This window comes from Prunus avium, chromosome 2 (genome assembly GCF_965620075.1).
Source record: "Prunus avium chromosome 2, drPruAviu1.hap1.1, whole genome shotgun sequence".
Lineage (NCBI taxonomy): Eukaryota > Viridiplantae > Streptophyta > Magnoliopsida > Rosales > Rosaceae > Prunus > Prunus avium.
Window position 1 is genome coordinate 31,163,101 of NC_142285.1, and position 19,615 is coordinate 31,182,715.

At 35.9% G+C, this 19,615-nt stretch overlaps 2 protein-coding genes across 3 annotated transcripts; one reads left to right on the forward strand and one right to left on the reverse strand.

Annotated features, from left to right (window-relative positions):
- Positions 1 to 717: 717 nt before the first annotated feature.
- Positions 718 to 7,295, reverse strand: LOC110750643 (Protein kinase superfamily protein). 2 transcript variants are annotated; one of them, XM_088248743.1, is made up of 3 exons: positions 6,843 to 7,295; positions 3,080 to 4,535; positions 718 to 1,678 (listed from the first exon to the last, which is right to left on the reverse strand). In XM_088248743.1, exons 2-3 carry the CDS (start codon positions 4,486 to 4,488, stop codon positions 802 to 804), a joined length of 2,286 nt encoding a protein of 761 aa, XP_088104869.1. In that variant the 5' UTR covers positions 4,489 to 4,535; positions 6,843 to 7,295; the 3' UTR covers positions 718 to 801. The 2 variants fall into 2 exon arrangements, with proteins under 2 accessions (XP_088104869.1, XP_021806694.1); XM_021951002.2 differs by lacking the exon at positions 6,843 to 7,295 and adding an exon at positions 5,309 to 5,692.
- Positions 7,296 to 18,149: 10,854 nt separating this feature from the next.
- LOC110750659 (beta-1,3-galactosyltransferase pvg3-like) lies at positions 18,150 to 19,120 on the forward strand. Its single transcript, XM_088249430.1, has one exon. The coding sequence runs from the start codon at positions 18,166 to 18,168 to the stop codon at positions 19,018 to 19,020; it is 855 nt and encodes a 284-aa protein (XP_088105556.1). The 5' UTR covers positions 18,150 to 18,165; the 3' UTR covers positions 19,021 to 19,120.
- The last annotated feature ends 495 nt before the right edge of the window (positions 19,121 to 19,615 follow it).

Below are 19,615 nucleotides of genomic sequence, written 5' to 3' on the forward strand. Positions count from 1 at the left end.
GGAAACCAGAAGTCAATGGCCAAAGTTTTATCTAGAACAAATATATTATACTTGTAACTTGGATTTACAGAGATGGGTCTGTTTTGGATTTGCTTTTGCTAATAGCAAAAGCATTTTCAAATATCTTTGTTCTAAATTTTTCTTTCTTGGTAGACAACGTTGAAAGTTCAAGAAAAGTATGGAGTTGTATTGTGTTTTTCTTTTTGTAAATTCCATCTGAAAACATGAAGTAGTATATTATGATGAGAGATTCTCTTTTCAGGTTTATTCCTAAAATAACTAATGTAATGTCAATAGCAATATCAAACTATAACATTAACCATACCAAGCTCGGTTGAAGATGTCCCAAATTCGAATTCCATCGGCCTCATTAGTTAAAAAATACAAAAATCCTGCAGCACCATAGTCTTGGTTGCTTTGCTTCATATGAGTACTGTCGCATCCTTTAAACCAAAACCCGGAAACATAGAAATAAAATGGATATGAAAATTTCTTACTTTCCTGCATATATGCCAGGTTCTAGTCCATTAAACTCACTCGACCTTCAACCATACACTAAAATTGGTAACATCCAGATAACTTTCGAAAAGGGACCATCATGAAGGTACCAGGTGAAGTCTATCGCTATATAAAATTTTACTGAACAGTTTTCCCCACTAAAATGGGGATTTTCTTTTATAAGCTAGGTAAGCTCAAGTTCATTAGCAGAGAACACAGTAAGTAAATCAGGCATACTCTTTTACAATTTAAATGATGGGTACCAATACATGACAGAACAATAATCCTGTGATGTGATCCAAACTAAAAGAACTCAAAGTCTAGATATTTACCCCCGGACTTCACGTCTGCCCCTACCATTCTTTTACTGTTGCTTCCGACACCAACGGTGTCAACTGCCCCAAATTTCCCTGGCAGCTCAGCTTCCATTGGTCTTGGTACTTCTGGTGGTGTGCTGCATCGTATCAGAGCCCAGTTCACACCTTCAAAGAAGGGATGCTGCTTGATCTCAGTTGCACCCCTTTTCACCCCAAGCCGGTTTTGTGGCTCTTTCACTAGCAATCCCCGAATTAGATCGCGGCCTGCATAACTAGTTGCTGGTGAATCTGGGAATTTGAGTTGCTGCCCCACCACATTGAACAATGTAGCACGGTTTCCGGAGCCTTTAAAAGGAGTTTTACCATACAGTAATTCATGCAAGAATATACCAAACGTCCACCAATCGACTGCACTTCCATGGCCCTCTCCCTTAATAATTTCAGGGGCTAGGTATTCATGGGTTCCAACAAAGGACATAGACCGAGCTTGAGTAGGCTCTGCAACAAGCTCTGGAAGTGCATTGGTGGCAAACCCAGGCTCAGCTCGAGGTTTTCGGTTCTTCTTGCTTTTCTGAGGAAAGAACCTAGGGATAAAACAAGCAGGTTGAATGCACACTGATGAGGGCTCAATACATGCAGGTTGGACACAGAATGCACCACCTGCTCCTCGTTTTGAAGGATCAGAATCAAATGAAGTTCTTATCAGGGTCGGTGAAACAGCGCATCTCAGGGAAAGGTCAAAGTCTGAAAGCATTATGTGGCCGTCGTCACGGACAAGCACATTTTCCGGTTTCAAGTCCCTGTAGACAACTCCAAGCATGTGTAAATACTCTAGTGCCAACAGAACCTCCGCAGCATAGAATCTGCAAGAGCAAAGATAGATGAGTATATCACTCGCCTGCCTACTTTATGTAAGGCCTAGCTTAGAATAGCAGATTGGTAAAGCAGCAGCATCTAATCTTCCACATGAAAGGAAAACAGAACGAAATTCTCAAACATGAATAATCTATACTGCATTGAATCAGCACAATATTGAATAACTGCACAATCTATTTTCCATTTAATCCTGGTAGATGAAGTAATTGTTGGTTGTATTAGGAAATGAGGCTTCAAAGAAAGACGCTCCAATGCAGTAACAACCTTTCAAAGGGGGCAAAAGGGAAAATTATTCAAATGGATGGTCCAACTTCCAAGTCATTGCTCCAAGTGTTTCTAGCTTGGATAGCCAAGGTAGTAGAAAAATTATGTAAATTGAAGGCACATAATTTTATTATACATTGACAAAAGGTCCAAGCAAGAACAAACAGCGAAACTTTCAAAGCTTAATATTTTGATGTGTGTTGCAGTTCCTTGTTCATGGTACATTTTTAATTGTTGATTGATATTTTCATCGTTTTTGTGAACACTATTTGGATTCAAAAAGGTCTCCAAGCATAAATAGCCCAACTTCCAAAGCCTAATACTTCAATATGTTACTCAGCCTCTTGTTCCCATAACATAGTTTTTATTGTTGACAGGTTGATCAGTTTCATACACAGTATTTGAATTCAAACTCAGAGTAGATGAACTGGATGAATAAAATATAGTCAGTTAATAACATCTAGAACTAGCATGTGACTTTGCACTCTTATCATTTCCATAAAGTGGGGAACAAATCCAAATAGTGTGATAGAGATAAGTCACATTGTGAAGTTTTCCAAAACAGACAAAAGCAATAGCAAATGAGTGTGAAGGACTTAACTGAATATGAAAATGGACTAACGCAGCAAATACATATTTATCAGAGAATGGACAATCCAGCTCCTTCAATCGAAAGTTTACACTGGCTGTAAGCCCATTATGAAAGTTTTTCTAACTAACGAACATATTAGTTGAGTTTGTATTGTATTAGTGTAAAATACAGAAAAGTATTTTCCGAAACCAACATGTCTCAAAGTACGAGAAATATCAAAGAGATGAAACTGTGTCTCTAAATCTAAATGATCTTTTAGAAAAAATTTGCGACAGGTTGTCCAGATAAGCATATAAAAAAGGACTTCGTGGATGGCAAACAGAGTGCTCACTTGCTAATTTAGTTTCGCTTAACAATTACAATGTTGGAAAACCTTCAAAAATACAATATCCTAAATGCAAAAAGATATAGATCAACACAAAGAAAGAAAGATTAACAGTCATTTAGATAGGAGGCTCCCTTCGTCATCAAAATTACTAACAGTTAAATACTTTAGACAGCTGAAAGAATGCATCTGAAATAGAAGGCATACCTTGCAGCATACTCTGAGAAATGTTTTCCAGGTTGCCGTTGCCTCAGAGTGTGCAAATCACCACCTGGACAATATTCCATGACCAAACATGAGAACCTGTCGGTCTCAAAATGTGTATATAAAGTTGGAAGGAATGGATGGTCCAGCAGTTGCAAAATCTCCCTTTCCGTCTGAGCCCTAGTCAACTTCTTCCTGCTTGCAAGGGATGCCTTATCCATTACTTTCATTGCAAAATAACAGCGTGTTCCACTCAGTTCTGAAAGATAGACACTGCCAATATCACCGCAACCAAGCCGTTTGAGTAATTTAAAATGGCTCATACCCAATATCCCATCTCGAGCTCGAATTGCAAGAATAGCCTTCCACCTAGGGTCATTTCCTTTATGGGGCTTATTGGCACTCCCAGTAATGTTGCTCCAGTTGCTGTCATCACTAAGGCCACTACTATCACTTGCTCGACTAACGCTAGTTTTTGCACTCTCAAGTGAATCCCCTCTAACACTCCCTTTGGTACTTTCACAGTTCCTATCAATGCTGAGCATGCCATCACTTGTGATTGCGTCACTCCTGTATGTACCGGTGCAGCTATTGACAACGCTCATAGCAGTGACAACACCAGTACTATCGATGCTACTAAGAGGACTTACATTGCCACTCGGAGGCAAAGAAGCATCCCAAACACACTCCTTCTCCTCAGAATCTGGAGGAAGGAGTGAATTATCTGTATTTTGTGATGCACGGGGAATCGCAAACGGTGGAGACAATGCACCTAAGTCATTGGGTTCTTCAACCAAGCTTTCTGAAGGGGAAAGGACAATTGGATTTGGTTTCTTAGCAGGAACCCGGAGGGAAAGATCTTCGAGGAAAGGGCCTTTCCTAGATAAGCTCTTCATCAAGCATCCAGCCTCAGACTTATTCTGACCAATCGGTACATACACTGGTTTCATTAAATCCATATCAACAGGTTCTGGAGGGTGACTAACCCCAGAGAAAGAACTAGGGCCCCCTTCATCAAACGAATCTCCACTTCCCTTAAATGTAAGAGAGTCAGACATAAGTTCTTCCTCTTCTGGGAAAGAGATCTTTCCTTTCCTTGTTCTTAGAGGTATTGGCGAGTCTGAATCTTGAGACTCCCGTGCATTAGATCTTACATCTTTTACCATAAGAGAATGCACATTCGATAACTCAGCCATTTGCCTTGCCAATGCAATTTCTTCTCTCACCAAGCCCAAGCGCCCATTGGATAAATGACCTCTGTCTCTTGCAGAAGCAAAATCTTCTCTCACCAAACCAGAGCGCACACTGGACACGTGACCCACTACTCTTGTTGATGTCGAACGAGTATATGATACCTCACCTACGAGGGGCAATTTCCCAGGAAGCACCTTTGATTCTGAAACCCTCTCCATATCCAACAACTGTGTATCTCATAGAAAATCTCCGAATCGAAACAATTCTGCAAAGTAAAGTAAATCAACATTTAGCTTACAGGATTCTTCACATATATGGTCAGATCTTAATGTGTAGGTAGTCCACTAAACAGTACTTAATTCTATTCCATCTTAAACAGCATACAAACAGCACTCCAAGTCTTTGACGGCAGCACTAATAGAAATAATATTAAAAATAATAAAGATTCATTTAAAAAATAATGCACCCAGATACCAACCCACAACAAGGACAAGAAATTGAAATGCCTGGTGTTCATTTTCTTTTTCTACCTAAATATGATGTAAACTAGCACAAATTTGAACAGAAAATAGGGAGAAAAAAAAAAAAGTTGAAATATGAAATGTCTATAGTTGCATAGCCCTTCCCACAATCAGTAACTCAAACCACAAAACCCTTCAATCACGAAACTGCAATTGTCAAAGTTTCTATAAACCCAACCTGATCAGAGCAAATTCCTAACTTCACTCACAGTGCACTACAATTACGGAAATGGTACATATATAGCACATTAAAACCTTAATTTAGTGAAACAAAAGATATAAAAAGCAGAACCCACAAGGTCAAAGAAGCAAAACCTTCATTTCCAAGCCACACCCTTATAAAACCAACATTTTTTCTTTCAAAAGAAAGTAACTGAGACAGAGAATGTGGAATCCATAGACGGTGAGAGTAAAGAAAGATCTCTAAACAGCCCCCTCCCCGCAACCAAATTTAAAAGACAAATAAAATAATCAGAGGAAATTCCCAGCAGAAAAAGAACCGAAACGACAAACGCACCAGAGCAAAACGAAGCAGAACACGAATTCGTACGGACGATCCCTGTGCACAATAAGAGCAACGAAAATCTAAGGCGTCAGCTTCCCAATTTAGGGTTTTCACAGAGCTCGCTCTCGTACCTCTTTTTTTCTCCGAAAAAATAAAAGCTATAAATGAAATGTCGAGGTTTTTTTTCTTCTTTTTGTTCAATTTTCCAGAGCCAAAGCGACCATAGCTCTCTCTCTCTCTCTCTCTCTCTCTCTCTAACTTTTCTCTCTCTAGAGCTCTGTCTGTCTCTGTGAAAGACTGAAACCACAAAAGCTTTATTAAGCGATTATGGTGGTTGTAATTACAGACTTGTTTACAGCTTTTGCTTTTTTGTATGGGCTGCGCGCACTTTATTAGTAAGCTGAGCCTGAGAGAGAGAGAGAGAAAGAGAGACCAGAGGAGGAGAGAGACAGAGAGAGCTAGAAAGGGACCCACCGGAAGAGAGGAAAGTGGACCCCAACACGTAGGGCCCGCGCGTGTTCCTGCTTTACGCTACACTTCTTTTCAAAGATGGTGACTCTCTCTCTCTTCTCGCGCCTCTCACTCTGTCTAGTGTGTTACTGAGTCATCAGACTCGTCACTCATCAGCCTCCTCTTTGGGTGTGTGAAAATCAGCAGACGCTTTTTTTTGGCGCGTGTGTATCAGGTTTGGACTTTTTTCATTTTAGATAATAATGGTGTTTTCTAGGGGTGGGCACGGTATGGTACGGTACGGTATTGGACTCATACCGCTACCGATACCGGAAATTAAAATCGGTATGGTTCGGTATGGTATTATGGTTTGCCAAAGTTGGTACCGTACCATACCGTACCAAATCGGTATCGGTATGATACGGTATCATTTTGGTATCAAAATAACAAAACTAAAAAATAAACCAATTGAATATTCAATCTATTCATTCACCAAAGATTCAAATCAATATCATCAACATCCAAATCCTAATCAACCAAATCAATAAACATCAACAAATTCAACATCCATTTGAGTTTGAGTCTTCGATTTTGGGCTTCCAGTTCCAGACAGAGAGAGTGATCAAGTTTTGCACTCTGTATCATAAAGAAACATCAAACATGAACTTGTGAGGTACAAAATTGGTTTCTTTCGTGCTGTTTTATAATTTTAAAGGATAGCACTTTCATTCCTAATCAACTAATCAAAACACAAAAATATAATCAATAAATCAGAACACAAAACCGTAATCAATTCAGATAAATTAATTAATGAAAACCAAAAGCCCTAACCAAATGAAATTCAATTCTGTCAACAAAATCTACGAATTTCAATGCATGAAATTGAATTCCTTTCCTCTGTTAAGAGTAAAAGAGAAAACCAATCAAGAGCTTAATTCAATTAAGTGCAATACCAAGTCAAAAAGACCGAAACAGATTGAGAGACTGAGACAGAGAGAGAAAGATCGAGAGACAGAATTAAGTGATAGATGAAAAACCACAAGCGCAGACAGCTTAGCGTTTCAGAGCAACTAGGAAATAAAATCACAGGTTGTACCTGGTTGCGGTAGGCCACAGCTCCTGGATTTCAGTTTCGCATATATCTTGTGGGAGCTACGAGAGGGAGGAGACTAGACAGATCGTGAGAGTGAGAGAGTGAGAAAGAGACAGAGACAGAGATCCAAGGGTTTGGGAGGCGTGAGAGATCGAGAGTTTGAGAGAAAGAGAGAGCTTGCTGGGAGTGGAAGCAGAGTTTGAGAGAATCTGGGTCTGCTAGGAGGCGTGAGAGATTGAGAGTGAAAAAAAAACTAGCGTATAATTTTGTTTAGGGTTACTATTCGGTACGGTATGGTTTCATACGGTGGCTGATATATGATACCACACCCGTGTCATACAAGATTGGCACGGTACGGTATGATACCGTATTAATTCGGTGGGCATACGGTACGGTATTAAACGGTATGATATGATATGGTATTGACACGGTTTCGGTATATACGGTATAGATGCCCACCCCTAGTGTTTTCCTCTTCTTTTCTTTTTTCAAATGTGAATTAGGTTAAGAATCGAACTTGATGCAAGATAGCAGGTTTATTGGTCTGACCAACTGATTTAAACAACATCTATTGAGTAGTTTAGACTATCTTTTTTCTTTGACACAACTAAATAGTTAGTAACACTTAACTCAGAGTTAGTCGACAATACTCAACTCAAATTAGTTTAGGCTATTACGGGCCAATTTGGCATTGATGTGCTGTGAAAATAATCGTTGTCAAATTTGCTGTGAGAGAAATCAGTTGTGAGAGAAAGCAGTTTGGCGTTTCGTAAACTTTTGGTTAAAAGTGTCGTTGGTATTGATTCCCGCATAAATCAAAAAATTATTCCCGTATAATCATTAAACCCAGCGCCTTTTCGAAACTGATTCCTGCATAATTAAAAAATGAAAGTACCTCATTAGCTGCTTTCCCTTATAGCTTTCACTCATAGCAATTTTTAATAATAAGTGATTTTCTCATAGTTTACCAAATAGGCTAGGCTTCCAAATTTTTTTAAAAAACCCCAAATAAACAATGCCAAACGGGCACTATTTATACTAAAAAAAAATTTAATTTTAATTTTATATATATATATAATTTTATTTTATTTTCCATTTTATTGATTTGATAATTTGGGAGTGCTGCAGTCATGTCATGATTTCACTTTTCTTATTGGAATGATTTTCATGTTGTGATGGCTGACGGGTCTGCACAATCCAATCAAAGTTGAAGGATCAAGGATGCAATAATTTCACGGAAAATTAAAATTACATTCTTATCTACACGTGATATGAGGAATTTGACATGTATAATTCGGAGCTAATGAAATTTTCGTTTATAATCTAGTAAAGGTATATTATATCATTTTTTTTTAATGGTGAACTAATTAAGAAATGAAAATATTTTTGCTCACCACTTTAATACAAGGTGTATCTTCACTACTATTCTTAACACATGTCCATTGATATAACCATAATTAACTATTTGTTCTGTATTTATGAAACCATTGTTAGGAGATAGCAATGGGTTGAATCAGGGGTGGATATGCAATTCCTATCTCCATCCCCGTTAAGCTTTTTTCCCCCATACACATCTTCATACCCGAATATTTATATTGGGAATTCCCCATCCCCACTTTCGTTGTGGAATGGATTCCCTGACCCATCCCATTACTGAAGAAAAAACCAATATAAAACTACTTGTTAAAAGAAAAAGAATAGGACTAGGGTAAGATAATTAATATATATAATATATATACATACCCACTCCAAAAAATTCCCCATACCCGTCCCTATACCTGTTTTTTATCCTTCATACTCGACCCATTAGGGTCGAATTCACGAGAAGACCCTTACCCGCTGGGAAAATTGTCTTCCCTTGACTCATTTCAAGTGTTGAGAAGGATAGTGAAAGGATACACTTTGAGTTTAAGGTGGTGAGAAACATGATCTCATTAAGAAATACCAACTCACTCGATTGGTGGTTTTTTCTCAAATTTTTTTTTAAGAGCTTCTAAGTTTGAATTCCTTTTTTTTTTTTTTTTTTAATAAAATGAATTTAAGAAACATAAATTCATATTTTTTTTCTTTGCCAAAAATAAGAAACTTAAATCTACCAATAGAGCAAAGGACCTACTAGTGTAATAGTTTAGAGCAATTGCTCCCCCAGGAAAGGTCCAAGGTTCGAGTCCTAGCATTTGTGTAGTGTATATGAATTTAGTATATTATCGCCTTTCTCAATAGGAAATGTCTTTAAAAAAAATCTACCTATAGATATGGGAGTTAAGGAAATGATTATTATCCATCACTTTGATTGTATTGGGATCTCGAGCAACACCGTACCCCCAAGGACAGCCATGGCTGCCTCTCTCTCTCTCTCTCTCTCTCTCTCTCTCTCTCTCTCTCTCTCTCTCTCCCTCCTTCTCTCCCTCGATTTGGGATCACTGACTCTCAACAAGGCCTTAGAAGAGATTTTATGAAACCCATATCTTTTTAACAAATTACTGCAATTAAATATGCAAATTCATAAATGAAAATTAATTGGCCACAAATACTGCATATGAAAATTTTATATGTGCCTACTAACTATAGAACCTAGTAAAAAAAAAAAAGGTGTGTGTGTGAGGAAGAGAGAGTGAAGGGTGGCTGCCATGGCTGGCAATTGGGGTAGGAGGTTGGGTTAGGGAAGATGGGTTTTTTTCCTCCTATGGAGAAGATGGTTGTTGCTTGTTGGGATACCTTATTATTTTTATTATTATTATTATTATTTCAGAGTTATTGGATAAATATAAGGTGCAAATAAGGGTTATTTTTGGATCAATACAATTATAATGATGTGGACTTATTAAAGTTCATTAGATTAATCTAATGGTTAACATTATCTCAAATGCGTGTAAATGCAGGAATACTAAATACAGAGGCTCTGGATCCGTTGTATTGTCCCTCCTCCCTATTGCATATGAAAGGAAAAGAATCTTGCATTTTAAATTTCTTAACAATTAATGAGGATATTTTAGGCAATACAAGATCTTTTTGTTAATGAATTTTCATTTATAAAGTGCAAGTTAGATTGGAAAATCCGATTTCGATTCAAATTTTTCCAATTTAGCCAAGTCTAAATCAATTTTGTCATGCGAAAGTTCCAAATTCTGAAAAAAGTTGGATTGTAATTGGAATGGATCTCGAGATTTCAAAATATATTGGGGTTTCAGGCTTAGACTACATAAAATTACAAATTTCATGGTAAACAATAGGGAAATATTTTTGCTCACCACTTTAACCCAAGGTGTACCCTCACCACCCTTCTCAACACTTGACACATGTCCATTGACATAACCATAGTTAACTCTTTGCTTTGTATTTATGAAACCATAGTTACATCAATGGACACATGTCAAGTGTTGAGAATGGTGGTGAGGATACACCTTGGTTAAAGTGGTGAGCAAAAATGCTCCCGAATATATATATATATATATATATATATATTATTTTTTTTTTTTTTTTTTCAAGTGTTCGATATGAGTTTTAAATTTTGAGCCAATTTTAATCATTCAAATGGTTGGATGCATGTGTTTGAAATTTTGAAATAGTTTCCGAGACTTTCCAAAAAAAATCATAAATATATAAATTCCAAAATTTTCCAAAAATTCTTAAAGTTCAGAATTTTCCGAATCGAAATGGATATTAAAATTTTGAAATTTTTTTGGAATGAAATTGGAATAGAATTTTCAGCCCTAAACCTACTCTAATGTTTACAGTCCTGCCTACTCCTAGCGATCAATTCTAGTAAAGCTAAAAAAAAATTAAAATGTATACCCTTGGTGATTGATTTTCTCCCAACATATAAGATGGATTTTTATTTTCCTCTTTGTTTTAGAGATCCATATAATGCCAACAATATTGACCTCATACAAATTCTCCTTTTTTCTTTTGTATATAAACAAAATCTCTTTTTTTTTTTCCTTATATATTCATGTATGATGTGAAAATGATGGTTGGGGGGGGGGGGGGCTTTGGGCCACTAAGAAGAGTAATGCACCAAAAGAATTAAAACAAAGAAAGGCATAGGGTCTACCACACCATACGTAGTTTGTTATTTGGAAATTCTGATGAAAGGTATTATTCCTAGAAATAATGCAGCCATGATCAAACTAAAAAGTATACCTACATTATATTATATAATTTATCTGTATGCAAGTATCATTTATGTACAAGTTAAATAGAGAAAAGTTTACTTGTTACTATGAAGTATTTTCCTGTTTAAATTAATTGATTATCAAGATAAATGTTTTGGCCCCAACTTTTTGTCACGCCCTGGACCCAGGAGTAGGTGGAAATTCCGCGCCCGGTGCGTGAGAAAATAAAAAGTAAAATAAAATAAAATAAAAAGGAAGCCAAAACATGGGTTTAAAATAAACTTCTCTTATAAAAATAGCTCCAAAATCTTACAACTTTACAATTAATAAATAAAGCTCTATCACTCTCATCTAATTCAGCTTCAACCGATTTAATCCTTGTCTTGCCCACTAATTCATCTGAAAAATTAAACTGGGTGAGGGATGAGCAACCACCGCTAAGTGAGTAGATTATGTAATTTGCCAGTCAAGCAATGCCGTTTTACACACTCTAGAAAAAATCATGAAAAAATACATCAATCCAGATCATATCACATCATCCCTTCATATTTTGGTTATCCTTCATAGCATGTAACCAACCACGTGACTCCTATTGGCCTTACTGCCCTATGTCCCCGTGTGGTACATCTATCCCTCGGATACCCCAACATTGAAGTTCTCATGTTTCATGAATAATACATACTTCATATTCCAATCAATATATATATAGTGTGTGAAAGATTGCACCAAATTAGACATGCTTGACTTGAAATAGAGAGATATTTGTAAATAGAATAAATCCACGATAATTCATGGTTTTCATATTTTATCACAAAATAAGAACTTTTAGAACACATTACATAAACCACTCACCTCGCTAATGAGAACTCTTTAAATAAAATGGCAAGACAACCCATCTACCTATCTCCTCCAAGAATTTCCTCACTATTATTTCTCCCTCTACGTTTTTCTTGGTTCATTTGCTAGGCACACAATGTCCTATATATATAGAGTATATGTCGGCAGTAAATCACCTCCTATTAGATGGTGTAATGGCGGTTGACTGATACTTGCCATCCAAGTTATATTCTAGCTATGCATATAAGATTGTTTCCAACTCCTCCAATCCTATTCCTTTCTTTTTGGTGAGTTGGCTAACCTTGCTATTTAGCATGGTTTTCACTTTGACACGTATTGAATTGGAAAAACTACACTAACAAGAACCATTAATACATATATATATAGAGCAAGATATTTATGTAATACACACACATATATATTATAATAAGATATATATATATATATATAATAAAATAAGATGTAAATATATATATATTATATATAAGTTATAAACTAAATATGTAACAAAATATTTAATTTCCTGAAATATAATATATATATATATATATATATATATATGAAAAAATAAGGGGTTTCACACTTTTCAACGATCTCAGATGCATGAATATATTCGTCTAATCACTTGAGCTACAAACTTCTTGCATATAACAAGTTAATACAATTTTAATACAATTTCTTTGTTGTGTAGTTATGTTCTTGTTTGTATATATATTGTTGATCAATAGTAGTCATTATTAGGGAAAAAAAAAAATTCTTTATGAGAAGTCTTGGGCATTCAATGGGTTTTTGTAATGGCTCAAAGTATTTCTGACAACATTCAACATTTGTCAAAAAACTTAAAATCCCTTATGGGATAAAAGCATTTTTGAAAATTCACTTAGCATTTACTTGAAAAAACACTTCCAAGTGTTTTTCCACGTGAATTTTTGATTAAAATTTTGACGTGCTTCCAATAAAAACCTTTATAAACAGAAGTTGTTCTTACAAAAACAGTCTCAAACGAGTTCGAACATGATATGACGAATAGCAAAATGAAAGCATATGAAGGGAGCGTGGGAAGAAAGATCCCATCTCAATATCTCACCGTACTATTCACACACACCTACACACAAGAAATGAAGCAAGTTTTAACCAATTTAAATCAAACCAAGTGATAATAAATAAACCATATAATAAGTTAAGAAGAAGGTTGGAGAAAGAAGAAAAGGACGAATGAGGCAGCCTCGGCGTGCATGACGATGTCGATGGATTCAGAACTAGTGTATGTGCATGGCGTTTCTTCAAGTCAATAATTGAAAAAAACGTTAAGAAGGGTTTCGGGGTTACGACGACGACTGGGGGAATAATGAAGAGACTGACAGACCAAGTAGAACCAAGTCAGTGAGTGGTCCGCTTCTGCTCTTCTCTGCCGCTGCTGCTCCTCCCAGTCTGTAAATTTGTAGTCCCCCTTGGAACTGTTTCTTGCCACGCTTTGTTCTATTAACAGAAAATAAATAAATAAAAATTATTAGGCTTCATTGGGATAGAGGGATTTAAAAGAATTTATTTGAGGGCATGTTTACCTATCAATAATGGGTATGGGAGGAAAGGGAATGATTTCCATTCCTAACTTCCCCTGCGTTTACTTGCAATCAGGAATGAAAAAATAAGTGGACCCCACCTCAAAATCCGAAATCACATCCCCTCAAAACTAGGTATCAGATCAACTAGGGGGGAGTAGTCGATACGATTCTCATTCCTGTTTTCTCATAGTAACTTCCAAAAATACCCTTACCACTTTACCATAATTCCAAAACACCCAAAAAAAAAAAAAAAAAACTCACGGCAAGAAGTTCCAAGACGCTCCTACTTCTTTTTCACGTTAGCGTTGCAGACACAACCTCCCAGAAGCAGCAGCAACGCCTTGTGCTATGTAAGTCATTCTATCTATCTATCTTCTTCTTCTATCTTCTGTTTTCACATTCATCACAAAACAAAGTACGGTCATGGATAAAGACTTTTGTGGAGATTAAATATATTTTTTTTGGTAGTATGAAGATTATGCAGGTTATTATTATTTGATTGTTTACTAGTTACGTAGGTGAAAGATATATATTTATTGGAATTTATTTTTTCATTTGAAATTGGCTCTGGACAAAGGTGTTATTAACATTATCATTGAATTGGGCTCTTGTTGTTCATCCTGTTTAGCATATTAATTCCTCATGTTTACACCGCCTTACTGGTTTGTTGCAGGATTAGTCTGGTCTCCTTAGCCAATTTGAGAATTATATATGTGCTGTGGTGAAAATATGCAGGGCATTTTAGTAATCAAATTAATTTGGATTCTAATTTATGAAAATTAGTAAACAATAACAATAGGAATCAACCCCATTCCTTTGCTAATTCTATATGTTTAGTAAACAGCTTAATGAGAATGATTCTTCCCATATCGATTCAATAGTTCCCCGATTCCTGAATTATCTGATTCCTTACTTTCTCCATTACTAATACGTAAAGAATTGGACGACAAAAATTTGTTACAAAATTGGAACCCATAAATTGATCATATTTGAAATCATATGCAACATATTTGAGTAACCATATATGTAGCGAGGCAACACATTTGAGTAACTATATATGTATTGGGTCATTTGAAATTCATTTAGTTTTCTTTTCTCTCTATTTATTATCACTTGACGAACAAGTATGATACTTAAATTTATAATCGAAATTTGTCCAAACTAGAAAAAAGAAAAAGAGATCCAAATAAGAAAATGAAATGATTTCTTTAATTCCAATATTCTTTTCTCATTTATGTTGAACAAGAGATTGAATTGATCATATGGTCTATATCTTTATAGTAACTCTTCTCCCACCATCTAAACTTGCCAATGGGGCTAAATTCATGTACTTTCACAAACGATCTTTTGTGTGATTATAAATCTCTGTACTTGCCAAACCTATTTTTTCTTCTTCTGTTTCTCGTGATGGCAGAATCAGCTTTTGATGTTCTATCTATGCTTTAAGAGGGGGGAGGAGATATTTTATGTAAAAGATTGAAACTCTTTTTTGAGTTTGTCGAAACTAGAAAACATTTGCATAGGGCAAGGGTATTATAAGTCATAGTCTATCGTATTTTATCAGTTTATGTCCAACATAACGGAGCCACCATCATGATATGTCACATTCATATGATTCATGAAGAATTCAAGGACTTCATTTCTCTGTTTTATCTTTAGTCAAATGAAAAGGACATTTCACACACGCGGAAGAAAAGATTTGTGATTCTCAAAATTCATGGAGCTATGGCCAAAGTATTCCTACTCTTTTCAGATGTGCAATCCTTTTTTGTATGTAAATTAACCAGAAAATGTTAACTAGTCCTAATTGTTGTTGAGAAAAAAAAGAGAACCCGCACAATGAGTAATGGAACTTTATTGTAAGTTTTATTCACGTGCAATCATTCACAAATCATACGAAAGAGGTAAATATGAGTATATTGTGCGGGTGAAGGTCTGAATCAAAAATTTCCAAATGTACTCCTTAACTCTACAAAATGTTTTATTGCACGACTTAAGTGTAAGTGGTGCGTTGAGTATTATAGTATGGTCATGTCCATATAAGATTTTCACCTTTAATTATATGTAAATTATTTTTTTAAGGAAATTGCTCGCATAGTTAGTGCCCGTTTGGCATTGCTTATCTGGGATGATAAGTGATTTTTAAAAAAAAAATTGGGAAGTTCAGCCTGTTTGGTAAACTATGAGAAAATCACTTATTGTTAAAAATTGATGTGAGAAAAAGCTATAAGGGAAATCAGCTAATGGGGTGCTTTCATTTTCTGATTATGCAGGAATTAGTTTTGAAGAGGTGTTGGGTTTAATGATTATGCGGGAATCAGTACCAACAACACTTTTAACAAAAAGTTTATCAAATGCCAAACTGCTTTCTCTCACAGCAAATCTGACAACGATTATTTTCACAGCACAGCAATGCAAAACTGGGCTTTAGTATCATATATAACTTGCTGTCATGGAATAAAAAGTGTATTTAAAGAACTTCATGGAACATATGCGCATGACAAAAGTACATTTTAATTAAAAATTATATATAGGAGAATTCGAACTCTAAATCTCTTCAATATTGAGAAAATAAGTATCACTAAACTAACCTATTTGATAATCATTTTAATTTTAGTTTTTAGTTTTTAGTTTTCATTTTTTGTGCTAAAGTATAGAGGACAATGATAATGAAAGTGGGAGTGAATGTGAGATTGAGAGAGAGAGTATGAGAAGGGAGGAGTAACAAAAGTGAAAACAAAAACTTGAAAGTGAAAACAATTTTAAATAGATTTCAGTTTTTAGTTTTTATTTTCACTTTTGTTACCCCTCCCTCTCACCCTCCCCTCTCCACTCTCATTCTCACCTTCCATTCTCTCTCTTGTTCCTCTATATTTTAGCATAAAAAATAAAAACTAAAAATCAAAATCAAAATGGTTATCAAACGGGCTCTAAGTGTGTGTTAGTAATCATGCGTCCAATGTTAAAATGAAACATTGTTAATTTCTGTGATCAAGCAATATCCTTATTTATCTCAACAAATTCAAGTTTATCATTTATATAACTTCTCCATAGTACCAAATAACAATGGATGTATAGAATAACAGTTCTATTTTAGACTGAAAGGATCAACACACATATATATTTGGTTGTCATTTATCTTTTTGGTGCACTGATATTGATGTGATGAATTATCATTGAAGAATAGGATCAAATTCATCACAATTTGGCAGGACGTAAAAGTGGGGTGTCATTGTAAACTTCAATATTCAACTCTCCTCCCTGCTAGCTTTTCCTAAAAGGTTGACCACATGTTGAGAAGACAGACAACCAAGTCTCTATCCTAGTTTCTTTTACTCTAGGTAAATTCCAAAAAAAATATATGAAAGCATATGAATTCACTGTGGTAAATTCCAAAGTTACTCATCAGTTGAGAAAACTTGAACCCTTGAATCACAGAGAAATATTATATTGTTGCAGCCAAAACCCATGATTAAAATAAATTCCATTAAAAAAAATGATGTAGGAAAAATATGAATTGGATGATGTGGATCATGATTGGCAAAACTTTTGTCGTCGATGGTGACGATCAAATTGGGCAGGCAAGTTGTCATGTGAAGTGAAGCACCAATCCCATTAAGCTTTTTTTTAATTATACTTAGTGATTAAAATGATTAGTTTTCAATATTTTACCACTCACATGCTAAAATTTCATACAAACAAACTCACACTAACCCAAAAAGAAGTGTTTTGTAATCTTTTGTGGGCCTTGCATTTGTTCCTTGCTTTTTGAAAAGTTGGCAAATTGGAGGTTTGAAAGTGTGGGTTTTGGGCATTGGAATTAGGAAAAGGGCAAGGCATTCAAAGTGGGTTCTTTCATGATTCCCATTCCCTCAGTTGGTCTTTAGTGGACCAAAGACTTTTTTTTTTTTTTTTTTTCTCTCTCATTGAGTGTTCTCAGTTGTTACCTTTGAATCCTGCACCAAATAAGGAGCGTAGCTGCACATATAGCTTACCTTTTTGTTCTCCTCTATGGAAGAGAGAGAGAGGATTGGGATCTGAATGACAAAATATTCAACTAGGTATGTGAACATCTTACTCGATAAAGATGATGTAGAATTCAATTTTTCTATTAATTCAAACACGAGAGTAAAAAACTACGGAACGAGAATAGACCTAAGAGAAAGACGAGAGTCGAATTCTTTTCGTAACTACAATTCTCCACTCTGATAATAATAAGATCACATGCTTTGAATAATTTAGGCTCCATAGTTCTAATGGAAATTCTAGACTTTCCTTTGTGGGTTTTGTAGACCCATTTTAGTATGTATTGACAGAAAAACCAAAAGCATGTTTTTTTTCTTTTTTGTTGTTGTTGAACGCCAAAAGCCAAGTTAGGTGGAGTTAGGTCCAAACCTAGGGCTATAGGCTCTAGGGGCTTGCCCAAAAGGATCCAAACCTAGTTTCAGATCGTATGCCGAATATACCATATTCAATGGACCCACATGCCCATTCATGATGTGACAAAATGGGTCAAACCCAAATGAACAAAAGTGGCCATCACTTGCGCTGCACATGACATAGCCTTCCAATTCACGAGAATTACCCTAATAATTTCAGAGGAAGCACAAGAATTAGCCGAAGACGACTCTTCTCACATGAATTAGAAGGCATGAATGAAACATGCAGAGCTTAAGTTTAGGGTCACTTTTAAAAGGAGTTACAAACCAAAACGCAAGAAAAGCATGAACAGCATACTTGCATATATATGTTATATTTATAATTTCTTTCCAAACCAAATTTAAAAAAAGAAGTTCCAAAATTAGATAAATGCATACAATGCATATGAAGAGGATACTGTTAGTCACTTTACTCTCACTTGCTATCTCCCTCTTGTTATTCATCATCTTCTTCAATGTTCAAGTAATAAGATCCCCATCAATTCCTTCCCCCAAAACCACCATCTTGCAAACCCAATTCAGCCTCTTGATTGGGATTTTAACTCGTGCCGACAACTACGATCGTCGTCATTTTCTCCGTCTTATCTATGGCATCCAATCCTCTCCCATTGCCAAGATAGACGTCAAGTTCATCTTTTGCAACCTCACCAAACCCGAGCAACGCATATTAATTTCTCTAGAAATCCTTCGATTCAACGACATTATCATCCTCAATTGTACCGAAAACATGAACAATGGCAAAACCTACACCTATTTCTCTTCGCTCCCGAGCATCCTCCCCCGCAAATACAACTATGTCATGAAGGCGGACGATGATGTTTTCATTAGGCTCGAGCCACTTGCCTTGTCCCTCAAGCCATTGCCTAGGGTGGACTTGTACTACGGATTTGTAATCCCATGTGCTAGCATGAACCCATTTGTGGAGTACATGTCCGGTATGGGGTTTTTGTTGTCCTGGGATTTGGTTGAATGGATTGGAGAATCTGACATTCCTAGAAAGGAGATGTTCGGTCCCGAGGATAAGATGGTGGGAAAATGGTTGAAGATGGGAAGAAAGGCAAAGAACAGGTTTTCCAACAAGCCAGCAATGTATGATTATCCAGGAACAAATGGGAAGTGCTCACATGAGCTTATACCAGAAACTGTGGCTGTTCACAGGCTCAAGAGATGGGATCATTGGTCGCACGTGCTTGAATTTTTCAATGTAACCAAACAAGTGCTCTAATTAATTATCGCTACCACCTTTGATTCAACAATTAATTAGGAAATAAGCTAGAATTAGTTTCTAACTTTGCTAGATAAATTAATTAGTATTGCTGCGGCCATTCTTTTTATCATTCTATTTCCAATCAAGTTCCTTATTGCGTATGAACAAAGGTTAAATTCCATTTTTGAGCCATACCCATAAATAGCATACCATTGGCACTTTTAACAGATGTTGTTAGAAATACTTTTTGATACAAGTGATATTGAGAGAGAGTGAAATAAAATTTAGGACCTCGAATACAGGAGTAAATGCTCTTAATCGTTTGAGCTACAACTTCCAAGTCCGTTGCGTCAAAACGCTTTTAGTTATTTGTATGCATTTTAAATAAATCCTAATTGGTGTAACCATATAGAGTATGACATGATATTTCTAATAAGTAGGTGTTGTTGCCCCAACAAGAAGTGGTTATTAGATCACAAATTGGCAACTTGAACTTGGTCTTGAAGTTGGTTAATTTAGCACAAGCAATTTGGGCCTCCAGCTCCATTTTACCTTATCATTCGGGCCGGGCACAGCTCAAAGTACCAACCTACCGACCTGACAAATACTTTAA